Source organism: Adelges cooleyi, unplaced genomic scaffold (assembly GCF_023614345.1).
Source record: "Adelges cooleyi isolate 19-005CV unplaced genomic scaffold, UGA_ACOO_1.1 ACOO_flye_CR_arks_rails_tigmint_CR_PRNA_21, whole genome shotgun sequence".
Taxonomy (NCBI): Eukaryota; Metazoa; Arthropoda; class Insecta; order Hemiptera; family Adelgidae; genus Adelges; species Adelges cooleyi.
The window spans coordinates 4196696-4215155 of NW_026095871.1; the positions used below are offsets into that span (position 1 = coordinate 4196696).

The 18460-nt window shown below is 31.8% G+C and overlaps 2 protein-coding genes across 3 annotated transcripts; one reads left to right on the forward strand and one right to left on the reverse strand.

The window, feature by feature from the left end:
• The first annotated feature begins 53 nt into the window (after window positions 1–53).
• LOC126835019 (nuclear protein localization protein 4 homolog) lies at window positions 54–17820 on the forward strand. The gene is made up of 11 exons (XM_050567292.1): window positions 54–262; window positions 727–807; window positions 871–1232; window positions 1316–1453; window positions 1520–1643; window positions 1698–1877; window positions 3615–3752; window positions 3817–3964; window positions 4429–4589; window positions 16824–17114; window positions 17169–17820. Exons 1-11 carry the CDS (start codon window positions 248–250, stop codon window positions 17421–17423), a joined length of 1893 nt encoding a protein of 630 aa, XP_050423249.1. The 5' UTR covers window positions 54–247; the 3' UTR covers window positions 17424–17820.
• Window positions 4935–9006, reverse strand: LOC126835020 (uncharacterized). 2 transcript variants are annotated; one of them, XM_050567294.1, is made up of 4 exons: window positions 8254–8356; window positions 7070–7369; window positions 6851–7000; window positions 4935–6789 (listed from the first exon to the last, which is right to left on the reverse strand). In XM_050567294.1, the coding sequence occupies exons 2-4, from the start codon at window positions 7367–7369 to the stop codon at window positions 5614–5616; spliced, it is 1626 nt and encodes a 541-aa protein (XP_050423251.1). In that variant the 5' UTR covers window positions 8254–8356; the 3' UTR covers window positions 4935–5613. The 2 variants fall into 2 exon arrangements, with proteins under 2 accessions (XP_050423251.1, XP_050423250.1); XM_050567293.1 differs by lacking the exon at window positions 8254–8356 and adding an exon at window positions 8396–9006 and having other exon boundaries at window positions 4936–6789.
• Window positions 17821–18460: the final 640 nt, after the last annotated feature.

Sequence of the window (18460 nt, forward strand, 5' to 3'; positions counted from 1 at the left end):
TTGAAATGTTTTTTATTTATTTAAATAGCTGCTAGGTTTTAACTAGAGTGATTTGTAAATTACAATTTTCTTCGTGTGCCCTACACTGTACACGTAATCGTTAGTTGGTAGAATCATATATCGCAATATTTGATATAGAAATTTTCTTTGAATTTTCTCTTGTTTTAAGATTTTTGTATATTTAAATTTCATTAACTCGAGTATCTCAAGACACGGAAAACCTTCAAGAAATTAATGCTGCATTAATATGGCTGGACAAATCGTGAGTATAAACCCCTGAGTTATTGATTGGTCTAGTATTTCTGTTTGATATTTTCACAAATTTATTTTGTCCATTAAAATTGCTGTGTCATTGAATGTTTTTTTTAAAATTATTTAATTATTTTAAATTTCACTTTAACGTTTAGAATACATTTGAAATATTTACTGTAAATTATTTAAATGATATATAAGATTTTTTTTTTCTTTTTAAATCAAAGCGAAACAACAAATATATAACTTCTTAGTATAGATTGTACCAATGAATGTTTAAAATTCTAATTAAAAAATTATTAGTTTGAACCTTATTTTTTTAACTAGACAACTCTCTAAATACATACAACTGCAGTGGAACTAAATAAATATTTATCATATTTTGCTAAACTTTTTTCTAAAACAATAGGGTTTTGTGTTAAGTTTTAGTTATTTTTTAAAGCTATATAAATATAACTGATATAATATTTTCAGGTTTTACGTATTGAATCTCCAGATGGAACAAAAAGAATTCAATTGTCTCCAACACAATCAAGTTACGACTTATTTGAAAAAGTAATTACTCGTTTTTGAATTTTAATTGTTTTATAGTATTAATGTGATCTATTATGTTTGTAGGTTCACGATGCATTTTCTCTCACCAATTATAATTTTACATTGTTTAACGATCGGGCTCGAAAAAATGAAATCAAGTCCTCTAGAAGTGTTTACATGAATAGTTTAAACCTTAAACATGGTGATAAGGTATATTTGTCTCCATTAGACTCTGAAAATGTGTGGGCCATCCCAGGACCATCAAAAGCAGATACAGCTAATGGAAGTCGTTCATCTTCAGCTGTATCCACTCCAGGGTCTAGTACATCATTACCGTCAATTGGAAACAAAAGTTCATTATCAACAAGCCAAGTTGATGAAGATGAAATAGATAAACAACTTTGGAAGATGGATGGCAAAATTAAACGTCTAAAAGATAAAAAATAGTAGATAACATGAAATTCATAAACAATTACTCATTTTTTTGTCTACCTACTTATGTTTATAAAATATAAAACTTAATTTGTAGTTGCCGTCATGGAGATAATGGATGTTGTGTTCATTGCTCACCATTAGAACCATATGATGAAGAGTACCTTAAAACGCAAAACATGAAACATTTATCTTTTCATTCCTATCTCCGAAAAATGACTGCAGGAGTAGCGAAGTAATAATTTTTCAATACTATGTTCTTTTTTAAAAAAATATTAACATTATATTTATATTTTCTTAGAGGAAAATTCTTGTTGTTAGAAAATATAAGTTGTCGCATTAAAGATGGTTGTACAGGTCATTTACCTTGGCCAAAAGGTATATGTTCAAAATGTCAGCCTTCGGCCATCACGCTGAATAGACAAGTAAGATTTTAACAATTTTCTTTTTAACAATTTGTAATTATTATTTTTGTGTAGAGTTATAGACATGTAGACAATATAATGTTTGAGAACTCAGATATAGTTGAACGATTTTTGAATTACTGGCGGACAACTGGACATCAGCGTATTGGATTTTTATATGGACGTTATGAATCACACCCAGATATTCCACTTGGTATAAGAGCTGTAGTTGCAGCAATTTATGAACCTCCTCAAGTAATTACATGATAATAATATTTATTTCATATTTTTAGAAAAAAAAATAAGTATAACTCAAATTAGTAACAAAATTAAACACGTAATCTTATTTTTTAATATTTACATCTTATCCATTAGTGCAAACACACTACAATTATTAAGAAACATATTTTTTCAATGGAGACAAATAACATCTATTTTGTAGTGTACAGGAGTCTAACTTTTATTCGCAAATTATAATTTAAAAAACTGAATTTTATTTTTATATATTATGTTCTTAGTATGCCTTGTAGATTTTTATATTTGAAAGTTAAGTAAATAGTAATTATTTATGGTCAATATTACTTTGTGATATCTTGAGTTAAGGTGAACTAAATTAGTCTTGAATTTATTGTTTAGACTCTAAATCCATAAATAGTAGAACTAAAATGTGTTATAAAAATGTATGATATTAAATATTTTATACTAATTTTCAAGTATACCTGTTTTACAGATAATTTAATTAATTTATGGTAGTGTGAATAATTCCAAAACAAATAATAGCTCTAATTTCTCCATATTCTTTTATGGTGATGTAAATATTTAAACCTCTCTTTTATGTTACTGATTGGAGCTTAGACGATTTAGATTTGGCATTTTTGGGCTTATAACTAGCTGCCGATATAACACTACCAAACAAATTGGCCCAGAGAGAGGCGTAAATGGGCATTTTCTCCCCTAGACAGTTGTCCGCCCGTGGCAGAGAGAGATAAGGCGGCAGTGTACCAATGCACGATTGCCTATTCGAATCTCGGCCTCTGGGCGGGCAACTGTCTGAAAGGAGAAATGGCCACCTGCACCTCTATTTGGGGCCAAATTTAAGGCTCAATCGGTGGGAATAACATACACTCAATGTAAGAGAGAGAGAGTTAAATTTTTTTATGGTTTTAAAAATAAAACTATATTTAAATAGTTAAAAATGTTGATTTTCAAGTATATAGTATGAATTTTAATTTATTTTTAAATTGTTAAAATCTTATAAAACAAGCAAGTTTACTTATTCTGTGTCCGGCAGAAAGAGCTCCTCGATTTTGAATGCTAATAAAAACTAAACTAAATTTGATCCATAAAAATTGTATTAATTACAAGCATAAATAATGCAGTTTAAATTATTTGGTTTTGAAAAAAAGTGGTGGCCTCTGTTGGTGATTCACTTAAGCCGCTCTTGGCAATTGTTCATAACTTTGAGTAACTTTCTGATAGAATAGCAGTAACTTTCTAGTCTATTGCCTCCTTAAGAGCTTCAAAACTTTTAGACTATGTTGGTATGTCTTGTCTTTGAGAAAGTCCCAGAGGTAAAAATTGCTTTGGGCAGCCATCCGATATTACCACACAAGGAAATATTTTCCTGAGGATTGCTGTTGCGCCATCTTGTTGAAACCAGTTATTCTCTGCATCGTGTTTTGTAGTTTAGTTAGAACACTTCGGTCATATATTCGCAAGGTAGCCGTGTTTTACCTGCACAAATTTTTTGGTCTCGTTGCAGCCCCTGTACACACAAAATTTTACTTATCCAAAATTAAAAAACTCTTTCTGCCGGTTCTTGGTCAGATATTTTTATTGACAATGTTATCATTTATATTATTCATCAGCAACAGCTATTATTAACTGATTTTTTGTCATAGTAAAAGTATCTAGTTGGTTCTTTTCAAGCTATTTCAAATATAAAAATGTTGCGTGTATAAATGTATGTACCTAATTATATTATATTTCTAGGAAAGTTCTAGAGATCATGTTAAATTAATGTCAGATGAAAAACAAGAGTTAGTCAATGAAATGGCTCGATGCCTAGGGTTGGCTTGTGTTGGATGGATATTTACAGACCTTATTACTGAAGATATGCAAAAAGGAACTGTAAGATATCTAAAGTGTTAAAGTGCCATTGTGTGTTGTATTATTAATAGTTCTAAATTTTCAGGTAAAACATGTGAGAAATATAAAGAGTCATTTTCTTTCTGCTCAAGAATGTATAATGGCTGGATATTTCCAAAATTTACATCCGAATCCTTGCCGGTATGCTTCTAATGGGTATTTTGGTTCAAAGTTTGTCACTGTATGTGTTACAGGTATGTAAAACGATGAGTTATTTAACTTTTCATAGATGTCTCTAAATATCATCTTCATATTAATAATATCCCACACAAATTAAGAACTAATTAGACTATTTTTCAAAAATGTATTTAAAAATGTTTAGTTAAAAAAAGTATACAATTTTGGCATGTTTTCTTGACTTTGGTAATTGGTAGTAGGAAAGGGGTATACTATATAGCCTTTTCAAAGTAAAATTTCTGATCGAAATTCTGATAGAATTGCGACATAAAGAAATTGGTCCAGTGGTTTTAGAGATATTGCGAGTCCAGACAAAGAGAATCACATAATTGTATCACAATACCTTATCAACTCTGCTAAAATATCATATGCCTTTTAAATCATATTCTAATTTAGTGATAATTGAAGTCTAAATAATATATTTTAGTAATATCTTATCTCATTAACAACAATAATAATAATTAAACAACCTTCGTAACAGGTGATGAAAAATGTCAAGTTCACATGGAAGGATATAGTGTATCCAATCAATGTATGGCATTAGTAAAAGATAACTGTTTAGTGCCTACAAAAGATGTACCAGAATTAGGATTTGTGCGAGAATCCTCTGACAAACAGTATGTTCCTGATGTCTACTATAAGGTAAGAACACAAACCTAATACATTTTTCAAAACTAATTTATTATTATGTAAAATATAATTTATATTATGAAAAATATTATGAGAAAATAAGGAAACATCATGGTTTATGAGTTATTACAAATTAAATTTAACCATTTTACACTCTAATTCATATCATATACAAACAACACTTTCAACATCATGAATACCTTTGTTTATTTTTCATTTAAAATTGACAGTTAAGGAAAAACAACTTGTTCCACAGTAAATAAAATTCATAAACAAAAATATGTAAATTTTTTTCTAACGGTAAGTTTAATCATTTTTATTAACATTAACATACATAAAAAAAAAAAAACTCACGAGACCACTGTACTTATAAAAATATATTTCTTTTTGAAATTTTTTATATTATATTCTCAGTAATTATTTACGATTATATAATTATATAAAAAGAAAAAAATGTCAGTTAATTGGATAAATGTTTCCATACTCTACTTAACAAATCAGTGTCGCAATACAATATTTTTTTCTTTCTTTTTAAACTTAACAATAATAATGTGAAGTCAATCTTGACCTATTTTATGTACAGTAAAATTTCAAAACATGGTAATGTAATTGATAAATTATTGAACAACTAAAAAAAAAAGAACAACTGATAAGATAAAAAATAACTTTTTGCCAAGCTTCCAAACAATACTGTTTATAGAGTATGATATTCATTTAGTATACACATAAATCGCATGTATATATCGAAAATTGTATATTTTACTAAATAGCGTTTATAGTTACTTTAATTTAGTTGATTTAATGCCGTGATACTTACAATCGTGTATCATAATAATCACTTTTTATTTTATATAATATATTATATAAATATATAATAAATTTATACAAAATGTATACCAATAAGATAGGAATTCAATATAAATATTTCGATACGCATATTAACGTTTTACAAAAATATAATGACGTTCACTCATTACTATAAACTACTCGGATCGATTAAATTATGTATATTTAAATAAAAAATATTATATGGTAGTTACACTTTACCACAACTGGATATGACAAATGTCTTGGACGGTTTCCCAGTTTGATCGCCAAATGAGGCCATTTTCTCAACAAGATCAATGCCTTCAACGACATGACCGAAAATCGCTGTAAAACCTCTCATTTCTTGTAGTATAATACGAAACTGTGATCCCACCATTCCCATATTGTCATGTCGTTTTTGAGTGCGGCGCATTCCAACCGCTCCTCGGACTGCTGGAAATTTAGTGTCATCTGGCATAAAGTAATTCTCTTCATAGATTGATTTCCCTCCACGTCCATTATTCAATTCAAAATCACCAGTGATCACAGATTCACCTTCCCAGCATTGAAATATTGAACAGCCTTTATAGGAACACCCGTTAGTGTCTCCCATTGTCAATACTTCGAAATTTTTTGACATTTTTGGTGCAACATCAGGACGAGTTTCAATAACTAAACGACCAAATGCTGTTCCATTGACTTCTACATTAAAATAAAACAATGGAAAAGAATGTAGATTTCGCAAGGAAGGAACACTGTTGTTTAATATTGCCTGAGGAGGGCTATTCTGAGATGTAATTAATGCGGGTTCATTTGCCGATATTGACGATAGAGGCGTTGGGTATTGAGTCAATGAATTGCCTGGAGAATTTTTTGAGTATTCTTGGCCATTTACTTGTGGTACATGTTTAGGAAGTACGTAGCGCGTAAACAATTGTGCCATACAATAATTAGCCAAAAAAAAGATATGAGCGTTCTGATTTCCCAACTCTGAAGATTTGTATGATTCTGTACCAACACTTTGCAGAGATGACAGAGATTGTTTTATCATGCTAAAATCTAGTAAGTTAGTCGATGATATTATATCTTCTAGTTGACCATGAGCAAACTGTTCAGTGTATTTATTTTGAACTTGCTGTTTGACTTGTTCCAGACGGTTTAAGTAAAGTTGTAGTTCATACAAATCATCAGTACGTAGATTAGTTGGCTTAATACTGTTAAGTGCTTCATTAGTTTGTAGTAAATCATTAGTATTTTGTGTCCAACCAATATTTAATTCTAATTCAATTTGTGTTTTTAAAGTGTTACAAGCGTCCAATACTCTCAGAAGAAATTGTCGTTTATGTCCAAATAAATTTTGTATTTCACTCATCAATTTAGCTATAGCAATTGTTTCTACTTGAACCTATAACAAAACCATAAATATTTAAAAATACATATCGATAAAAATTTATGTTTTTATATACCTCACTAATTAATTGGTCACGAGCATCATTACTGGATTTTATTGTATGCCCAATATGTTCAGTTTGGGTCCCACAAGCACGACACAATAATTGTTGACAATTGTAACACCAAAATGAAAATGGCATTCCATGAGTGTGGCAATTCTCTCCCTAAATAAAGTTAATAACATAAATAAGTAAATAAAAATATTACTATTACAAACAAATATATTAGGTCACCTTTCGTTCTTTGTCTGTTGTTTTATTGATTTTAACATGAGCTAAGTGCCTTATAAGACTGAGAACAGAGTTCTGTGTTCTCAGTGTTTCGGGAGACTGCTCGTCAAGTTCAGTACGCTTCCAACAGTTGATGCAATAGACTTCCAAACCTTTAAGCATAGTAGTTTTGATACATTGCAAACAGAAACAATGTTTACAACTCAGTTCTTTTGGCACAAATTCATTGTCATTGAATTTTTGCTTACAACAGCCACATATGATCAGTTCTTCAAATTCAAAATCTTTTTTTGTATCCATCATCTAAATGGAAATAAAATGAAAATTATTAAATTATTTTGAATAGATAGTTAGTAGTAGTAGTGGTAGTATAAAACCATTTTAACGTTTTTTGTTAAAACAGATTACTAAGTTATAAGAAAATTAGGATTAATTAACATGTTTTTGTAGTGAGTCTTGAATCAGCAAAAAAAATATTCAAAAGTTGCAATAAAGATAATTTCTAAATGATAACAGCTTAATATTTGATTATTAATATAATTTGTAATTTGGTTTATATATTTCATACTACTTGAATTAACAAAATCAAGTTTTGTAACATTTCAAAAAGAAAAACTTTTCAGTTAAGTTTTTTAGAATTCAAGAATACCTAGCTATTTTATCTTATATATCATTTCTAAACTTGACAGAACTTTATATAAAGCTGACTATGATTAATTAAATAAGGTAAAATTATATGTATACTATTTCGTACTAATATTATTTGCTAATTGAAAGCATGACAAGTAAAAAAATGTATGAAGACGTCAGCATCTATTTTATTTAATATTTACAAGTAGTTTATTGTATGTTAATAATAATAAAATTATGTATAATCAAAATTGACGTATTTATCTGTATAATAGTGGCGAATGACTGAAACCAGATATAAATTGTAATTATAAGTAATTTATAAATTTACGAAAAAACCTATATCACATTTTCAACAACAGTTCAATCGGGGCTTTGAACACAATTATTCGATTTTTAATGAAACGACCATTTCGGTCGGCTTATGGCTATAATGGTCCGTTGGCCAGGTCAAGGGTAGATTTTAAGTTCAATATCAGGGGTAAAAAAATTCCTACGTTAGCTGTACAGCACATCTCTTGTAAGTTGTGGCTATTACCACAGATTAGATATCTAACCTGTGCTATTACGTTTCAACCGATACCGATAAGGAAAGACGACGATAAGTGTAGTTGAGGCGACTGGTAATTAAACATACTATCATCGTTGTATAATAATATAATATGAGTATTATTATTATTATTATTTCGTGTGACTTACAGTTCAACGCAATGTAAACGCACACGAAGGCGGGCGGACGATCGGGTCCGACGAATGCGTGTATCACATATACACAACGGTAACGGCGGTGATAAGTGTCCGGCGAAAGCGCGCGTTCGACACCCGGCACAGACGACGAAAACAACAACAATAATAACAAACGAAACACGGTTATCAATGGCGGCGGGTAAACACGACCGGCGGCATACGACGGACGAGCAGACGACGTGTATACTATGATAACGCGCGTTTATTGAAAATAATATATTATATTATTATTGAGATCGGTACGAAAAAAACAACACATACAATATTTTATATTACAACGTGTTCGATTCAATGTATTTGTATAATATTGTAACGTAGTTATTTATTTGGCACCACAACGGCATCGATATCGCGGCGTGCGCCCATGTTTTTCGCTGTGCACACACGCGACAAGGCGGTGACGTTCGGGAAACAATAATAATAATGATAAAGCCGACGTCGACGACGACAACAACAATAATAACTAAACCGACGACAACGATCACCGTGTTGCATGTCGATCGCGTCAATTCGTGTGCGCGACTGACTGCGCTGCCGCCTGCCGCCGCCGTTGCTGTGAAGTGTGAGCCCGGCCCGGTTGGCGGTTAGGTAGTGCCGCCGCCGTGTTCCGTGCGCGGGTTTTTCGGAAGTACGCAGTTCTGGCACTTGCTGCGGCGGCGGCTGCCGAGTTTTTTTTTTCATCGTCGTTTGTTGTTGTTTTTCACCCGTCTCCGCCCCGTCCCCATATCAGTGCATGACCACAGCACGGTCTACCGTAACGATATTATCATTACACCATTACAAACGAGTAACTAGCGACGGCCCTCTCTCCGTCTCCAACCGCCGTGTCCGCCCTAACCGGCAGCCCTTATTAAAAGCCGTTAATTATTATACTGACCAGTGTCCTTAAACGAAAATTTAAGTGTTATAACTTCTGTTGTTGATGCGTATACCGGTCAAAATCGTCAGTATTTATTTGTAGTACTAGCATTTGTATGATCTGTATACTTTCGATCCATTTTAACATATTTCAATTCTTGTGTTTATAAAATATTAATTGTCGAGACTTATATACATACTATATGTAAGATGGTCCATGTTGGTAAAGTTTTTCGACAACCTCATATTAGATGCAGTCCTATCTTCAGCGGACGGTTATACCCTCTATTTATTAAGGAGTAATATATAGGAATTTTTTTTCGAATATGTGAACCTAAACAAATTATTTATGTTTATTACTTATTAGTATAGGTAGTGATGACGATTTCTTATTGGCGAGTTTTTAACTATTTTTCTATAATAGTTATAAAAATAATTGAAATATAGCTACGCAGAATGCTTTTACTCAGTCTATGACGGGTAGATATATGGTGATAAGTTCATAATTATTCTAGAATGTAATTTTCTTTAATTTTCATTATAGGTGTTTTTGCTCTAAAACCATCATGACCTGAGTTCTGAGTAAAACGCATTATAGGTCATAGGGATTTACACACAAAAATAGGTTAGTTTGGAGGTTGCGCCAACGATAGGAAATATTAGGGAAAACAAATTGAGATTGTCTGATCACTTTGGATTTAAGGCATATTGTAAGACAGTAACATAAGTTAGTAAGACCACGGTAAAGAAATGTATAAGTAGTAGTAGACCAAAAGAGTGAGTGGATGGGATAATAAAGGTATGTACGTGGAGTAAATGAAAGCTGGTCAAATGGAGCTCATTTGACTGACCAAACCCATTTGTATAGGATAATGCTAAGATGAGAGCATAAAGTTGAAGTCGTGATTTTAGAAAAGTTTCCTATACTTTATTTACCTTTATAAATAGACTGTGTGGCTTATTCTAGAATAAGAACAGAACGATAACAATGTACCGAATGCCGATAATGGAAAATTCCTAACCGATCAAACCTATGTATCAACATAAATTTTCACCATTATTCTGTAACCTTTAGCCTGTTTTCCGCTAGTGTGAGATTTTTATACTTATGGCGACTCTAAAAAGTATTTTAAATTTTTATATCTGGTCACCGTACCTATACTACTAATTCTCTACCTTTTTTATACGACCTATTAAGTTTAGATATTCAAATTTATTTGTCAAATAATTATCTGCATATTTTCATTCTATTGGCGCAATTTCCAAATTATCATGTACATAGTTATTCCTCCTCTTCATTACACCTATCATGTCTTTTTCACTTTAGTTACTTTTGTTTACATTCTCATTCCTAAAATTAAATTAAATTTTCCTAATTTTCAATTAGTTTTTATTCGTTGCTAAATTTGTATACAATTTTTTTTTCTTACAACAATAATTTCATTTTATGCGATTGATTGCTATAAACTAGGAAATTAATGAACGTCAAACTATACTATAATATCAATATTCGATTCCTTATCGTGTTTTTAAATTTTAAGTATTTTTAAGAACATCGAAATAAATTGGAATATCCCGCAATTACCCATATACTTTTGATTATTGTATTTACCGATGGAATACTATTATCATGATGTATATATATAATTCAACGGTCAACCATAGAATAGATGAAAGCAGAAGTCACTTTAATGTAAACAAAAACATGGCGGCCATGTTCTAACTTGCTATAATCATAATAAATTATATCTATATACAACTAAAATTAATAATGATTAGATATAATTTATTATGGTTATAGCCGGTTTGGAACATATTAGCTTCGTTATTGTATGATAAGTATCTTTCCTGTGTTTTTATCAGTGTCCGGAGCCTATTGAACCACCCATTTTTATAAATACTAGCTTGCTAAAATATTATTACGGGGTTCGTTCGTTTTGGGTACTTGGTCATTAATCATTAATCATATGAACAAATTGGGTGAGATAAGATTATACGATTACTCATTGCATGTGTTTACTTGCATTAATTTCGCGAATACAATAATTATTAAAAATATTGTCATCAATATAATAGAACAATATTTTTTGAAACTAATAAAAAAGCTGCCGTGCACGGTAATTCGCGTCGTGGTTTATGGCTGCGTGTGTAGCGGTGTCACAGTCGCGGCCTTATGCGATTCACGGTCAGACGTGTACCGTATCACCACTCCACTTTCGTTTAATCGACCCTTGGCTTACTGGCTGCCATTCGTACGTTGTAGTCTGTAGATCTCTCGCCAACTGCCACACATTTATTATATTATGTATATACAGAATTCCACGCACGCGCTGCGTCGTACAGCTGTGACTTGGCTTTTCCGGCAATCCAGCTCGCTCGGGCGCGCCGCCGCAATAACTAACCTCGAACCTCATTCCAGCCCAACCCTAAAACCGCTCGCAAAACCACCCGCAGCCGACAACGGGCAGCGCGCTCAATCCAACCGCGATTTAGGCGGGTCCAGAATATTTGTATTATGCTGTAGTCGATCCAGGTGGGGTAGCTTGTTTCCCTCTCTGCTATTACGCTGACCTTGGAAGGTAACGTTGCCCCACCGAGCGATTTGTTTATGTTCGGCACGTATACGCATCGTGCGTATATTATTATGTACCCTTTTGTCGTTTTCAAAATATAGTAGGTATCATCATCGTGCCGCAACACGCTATTCTTTATCGCTTCTTCCTGGAGGAAACGATTTGCCCACGACCACTAGTACCAACTACCACGTATATATGCGAGTGCGCCAAAAAAAGTGGTTTGTCATTAAAATCAAATTTTTCAGGACAGCACAATTTTCAAATTTCAAATACAATTTCAATATTGCAAATAAGAATATTAATTTTTTCAGTAAGACACAATGAACTATTTTTTAGCAAGCATCGAGTACGAGTATTTCGAAGACGAGTGGCTGTGTGGGTAAGGCGGTCTCTATCTCTGGACAGGCAACTATCATTTATCTTCTTGAACTATATAATATTATAGGCCTTAAAAGTGTTAAAACCTACTCCCGGTCAATAATAAACATTTACAATAATATTAACTAATAAGTATGAATATATTATTGTAATCAACAATTAGGTGTTCTCTCATGACTTATCTCAAATTACATTTAATTGGGGTAACATAGGTTTACCCAAAAAGCATATTGTAATTACGCTTACTTAAAAGAAGTGAGACTTAAATAGTTTTCCTGCACTTTTTTGTGTAAATATTTCATGCTTCACGAAATAGTGACTTAACCCTTTATTCGCGCGCACCCATGCTTTAGCATTTGGGATTGTATTCAATCCCGAAGTTAGATTTATTTAAATAATTGGAGAAAATTAAATAGTTCATTTTCTCTTAATCTTATGCGCATTATCAAATGCATATAAACATGGTTAATGTCCAATGTTTTATAGTGCAGGTACGAGTATACAACTACTACTAGATTTCGACATATCGGTATTTTAGTCGCAGGTTAAATTGGTATAACTTATAATGGTTGTCTTTTGGCTTGCGTGCTCGAGGTAAGGTGAACAAAAACAAAATTGACCGGATGTATGTATCTCTAAAACTCGATTTTTTAATGTTGTTTTTCATATTATGAGTATAATATAATACGTATATTGTTGTCAATTTTCGGAATACAAAAAATGTCTTTGTCGCTAAACAGCAGCCCCGATAGGAGAACGAAAAATAATATAAAGTATAATATTGTTATCGATTTAAATAGAAAATAGTCAACGACCTTATTTAGAAAATGTGCACGATGTGGCCCTACTAGGAAATTAGGTGTACCTTCTTTGTAAAAACTTAATAGGGTAAACTAGTAGGGAACTCGCACAATATACCGTGTGACGGGTTTATTTGAGAAACATTACTTACAGGGTATTTTCTATTATCGTAGTCTTTTTATGAAGGTTTTATATTTTGTTTATTGACAACTATGGTTATAATCAACAATTTGGGGAACTTCTCTTTTACCTCCATAAATGTTATACCATAAGCAGGATTTAGCGATCACTGGCTAGTAGAAATTTTTTTATAGTATTTTATTTTTATAAAATAAAAATCGGATAACACACCAAATTACAGAAAATATATTTATAAAAAACGCTTGCAAGGTGACATCACGGTCTATTTCAATTTTAAATATAAGTAAAATGCACTAACGTAAAAGCCATTATACCATTATTTTAAAATTAGTATTTGCTATAACCGTGTTTTGATGGCTTATAACAACTTTTTCAATACAACTTTTTAATGCTACCAATTTGTTAGTATTATATTCTGGTATATTATTGATTATTGATATCATTATGTATTTATCAATATTACAATTATTGGTTTTAAAATGTATCAATTGGTCTAAACACACTTAAGCGCTTTTGCGTACATATGGTTTCGACTTAGGGGCCTCTACACTAGGATTTATTAAGGCACATTGTATAGGACATTAAGCTAAAATTTTTAAACATACATATTACCATAGGAAAGAAATATATATTTTAAATGAATATTTGAAATGATAATTTTTTTTTCTTACTTATATAGCTCATATAGGATTTATTTTTGTACAAAAACACATGTTTCTACTTCAAACGTACTGACCTTAAGAATACATCGATTTAATTTTTTAAAAAAACATTTGAATTCTTCACAACATTTTCAAGGCATCAGTCGTGGCACAATTTTAAAATTATTTTCCATTAATTATCTATTTTAATATAATTTTTTTTTTAACTTTTTTCAACTGAAATAAATTAACTGAAAATAATTTTAAAATTGTGCCTAGTGCCGATACCTTGAAAATGTTTTGAAGAACTCAAATATGTTTTCAAACTTTAAATCGGAGTATTCTTAGGAACAGTACGTGTGAATTAGAATAAGTTGTTTTCTACCAAAAATACGCAAGTGTAGAGGCCCCTTAATATTAATTTCTTATCCCCTCCCCCTTGTTCAAAATAAGCGGAGCTTATTTTTTTGAATAGGCGAACAACGTCTGTTCCGCAGTTTGTGTACAGTTTACGTCACATGCATTGTTTATTCAAAATAAATTATTGGCACATTTACCTATATTGTGCCCCTAAATAAATAGTCACTCGTCGCAGGGTTCTGAGTTTAAATGTAAAATGAACCTACTAATCGATATTTGAAACTTTTCTGGAGTTAGTAGTGGCTTAGCGTTTAAACGATTTATATGCAATGAATAGTTTAAATAACATAGTAATAAATCATAGCGGCGTTCTAGTTGTTCTGCGCATTGCATGTTTATGTGTTTATGCGATATAACTGAAGAAAGTATATCATCAATCGATCGTCCGTAATCGGTATTATTATTATTTATTACTTATCTAGTTAAAACTAAAAAATTAAATAAATGTTATCATTGCAACATTGTTTGGCGTTAACGATTTTTGTTTGCCTGTGGACCAATAAAAGCTATGGCGCTATTGGTTCTTTGATGAAGTACATCAATCTAATACGTTTGGATACGGGCTACGTATATGATCCGAATTATGTAGATCTCATTACACGAGTATATTCTTAGTCTGCGGAAGTGGAAATGCTAAATCTTAAGATTATCAATGATCTCAAGTGCAGTTACACGTTTAGTGGTTTGCATTACGTTCGGATGTCTCGGTATTTTGCTCGAAATAGGAGACCAGATAATACTCAGGAAAATAAAGGAATCCACAGACTGTTTCTTTGCCGACCAGGTCATGTCGATGTTAACGTCCATGCGAAATTGCGGACAGATTTGGTCTTTGCGTCCGATATGGTGGTTATACAGGTACACAAAATACTTCGAAATGATTATAAATGGTGCCATAGAACACAACAAAATAGTCGCGTCGTCCACTTGCAACGCTATCGACGCAGGCCTTTTGGAATATATATTGAAACCGACGGTTGTACTCCGAATAACAAATTTAACGACCAACTAAAAGGAACTAAGAGTAACTATGACTTGACTATAATGGCTGACGAGTTTAAAAAGTCTATGAATGTGAGATCAGCTGTCCTGAAGACATTCAAAGACAGCATGACCAGTCAGATTGCGTCCAACAATAATTTGATCAACTCACAAAGGGGCAACGTATATTTCTCATTCAAAAGCCTCAGCTTGAATAATGTATTGTACCGGAGTGAGGTAATGGAACTATTACTGCACGACTTTGGGGAGTTGATTGAATGGGATTTGACGTAAAACTACATGCTGGAATCATACATTATGACGAAGCAAAATGAACACATCGAATTACAATTTTCCGGTCTTGGGCGACTACAGAGTCAATTCGTTAGTTTGTTGAAAATTATTATACTCCAGATAATTATGAAGCACTTGCACTATGTCAACGAGATGCTCCCGTCTCTAGACAATTGCCATTTACGCGACATGTTCACACGCCGAGAAACGACAAACGGAACTTGCCCGTCTAAGTTTTTGATGCGTGTCAATGCGAAAATGGCCATCGAACTGACCAGGTTCATCAAGTTCTTGAAATTGCACGACGACCCTTTTTTTTTAGAACTAATAAAGCTCTTTAAAAGTCCTTTTATGAATTTCTATACAATTACTAGAAACGAACAAGTCATCGATAAAATAGTCATGAAGTTGAACGAACTCTCAGCTGAATTGCACCACTGTAAACTGTCGCTAGCCAAACCCTTGGACGCAAAGTATGTGAATGACTTATTATCCAGAATGAAAACGATTGCCAATAACCACGATAAATTAACTGTGCAACACTGCCTTATTTTAGAAAATCTTCGATTTCAAGACAGTTTGATGAGTGCTAGTGTTTTCAATAACTACATCATTCTTTGTTTTGAAAATGTTAAATTTGACATTATTTATTCGTTTATTCTGTTTTCGCGTGATTTAAAAAAATAGTAAATTACATTATTATAGTAGTCTGTAGAGTATAGACAGTAGACATAGATTAATGCTTAGCTAAAGACAAAAATAACTACGAATCTGATTGACATGTTAATAATATTATTATGTATTGTATAATATGTATGATATAATTAATGAGTGTTTTTAATGTGATTATGTATGAATAATTATAAAAAACACTGCAAACATAACGTGTGTCTACTATATGACTATTTAATTATATGCCACATAAATAAATATTTTATAAAGAAATTATTTTATTTAGTGTAAACGTTTACACCAAATAGAATTGACGAAAACGAAAAATTAGACAAACGTTTTTATCCTAGCTTCTTCAAGGTGTTGACTACTGAGTTGTTGAAAATTGAGAAAAGCGCGCTTGAAGTAGCATGATATCTATTAAGGGAAATAATAGGGCTTAATCTAATCAAGAAACCACTTCTTAACACTGTACAGGTCATTTTTGTCTTATACAATTATAGTTACACAATATATCCAAAAGATTGTTTTAATATAATAGGCATTTCGAATTAATTTCTAATTAATAGATAATAAGTATATAATTGATAATGAATGTTTTTCTTAATTTGATTATAGGAAAAAGACAATTACGGTAATGAAGTATCCAAGTTAGCCCGTCCACTGCCAGTGGAGTACTTATTATTAGACGTACCCGCCTCCACGCCGCTCACACCATTAAACACATTTATGTCACTGCCGGACATCCAAAAGTTTCCTGTTGAAAACCGATTAATCGACGGACACATTCAGGACTTCGATGCGTTAGCCAGATATCTGAGGCAGTTTACTCCCTTACAATTTGGAGAGGCCGTCGCGGATTTCCACCTGCTTTTGTACATAGCTACTATGGAAATGCTACCTATGAAGGTAAGAAGTCAACAATTAATACTAGGTAATTTTAAAATAGCACCATTTTTTTAGGACTCCATGGCACCACTGCTGGAAGCATTGAAAACTAAAGACATGCTAGCAATGAATGAATGGTCAAAGTCTGATGTATGGGCAACGCTGGAACAGCTGATAAGCAACTCGGCCGATGCCGCTGTATCCGGTCATATGGGCAACGGTTTCGCATCTGCCCAAACGGAAACGTGGACTTGCGCCCACTGCACTTTTCTCAACAATTCTGAACGGCAGTCTTGCGACATATGTCGACTGCCCAGAGATATTAATTAGTGATATTATTAACTCGTATCTCATGCACAAAATTAAAGAAAAAATAAATGTCTTTATATATATATTTTTTTTTTATGTGTTGTTTGTTTAAATTATGAAGAAGAAAAAAATCGGATAATATTGTATAAAGAAACTACTTTTGTTATTTTATATAGATCATAAAACATATATATATATATTATAAACAAGTATGGATAACCTAAAACTTACGACATCTACCCACCAGTTAAGGCATTTTCCAACTTTTCATATTTTTTTCCCCTAATTTCACTAGAAATGCATAGTTATTTTTATTTTGTATTGGTATTTTATAATAATTGATTTTTCATTAAAAAAAGACGAAAAACAATAATACAATTGTACAAAATTAAATGTATTTTGTTTATTTTTCCGTTAACAGTTTACTTGTTACGCCTATTATATCTTAAAATCAATAAAAAATTGTTTTTATTTCTTTTCATTATCAATTGCGCTGCACATTATTGTAAGATGATACCAACTATCAACCTAAGTGGTGCGCATTGAGTAAGATATAAGATATCTAAACAATCAATGTATATATATTATTACTGAAGTATTACAGCATTGATTAAATCATTACTACAGTATTTAATATGAATGATTACAGCTAGGTTACTTAATAATATTATACGTGAGAAGTGTATAGGGTATATCAAAGATACGAAAATGGACAAAAAAAAAACAATATCTGAGCGTGTCTGAAAATTCTTCTAACCTATTTATTTAAAAATATTCCCGATTCGTTTAGTGTAAAATGTGTTGCGGCTCAAATTTAGGTGTATGATATTATAAGAGTATGAAACCATATAAATAAAAAAATTAACCGTTGCACAAAAACAAGTACTGCTATTGTGACGCTTAAAATACTAAACAAAAAAGTACGCTGCACACTCCTCTTTAATTTTGGTTCGCGTCAACACAAAAATGGCGATTGAGCTTAGTATAAGTTCTTGAAATTCACAAACTTGCAAGATGACTCAGTCATTTTTAAAGAAATTCTAGAAATATCCAAAAAA

Coding starts and splice junctions, on each gene's coding strand:
- LOC126835019 (XM_050567292.1), top strand. Junction 3,753..3,816: donor AAGATATGCAAAAAGGAACT/GTAAGATATCTA, acceptor CTAAATTTTCAG/GTAAAACATGTGAGAAATAT. Junction 3,965..4,428: donor TGTCACTGTATGTGTTACAG/GTATGTAAAACG, acceptor CCTTCGTAACAG/GTGATGAAAAATGTCAAGTT.
- LOC126835020 (XM_050567294.1), bottom strand. CDS start 7,369: ATGATGGATACAAAAAAAGATTTTGAATTTGAAGAACTGATCATATGT. Junction 7,001..7,069: donor CAACAGACAAAGAACGAAAG/GTGACCTAATAT, acceptor AACTTTATTTAG/GGAGAGAATTGCCACACTCA. Junction 6,790..6,850: donor GTGACCAATTAATTAGTGAG/GTATATAAAAAC, acceptor GTTTTGTTATAG/GTTCAAGTAGAAACAATTGC.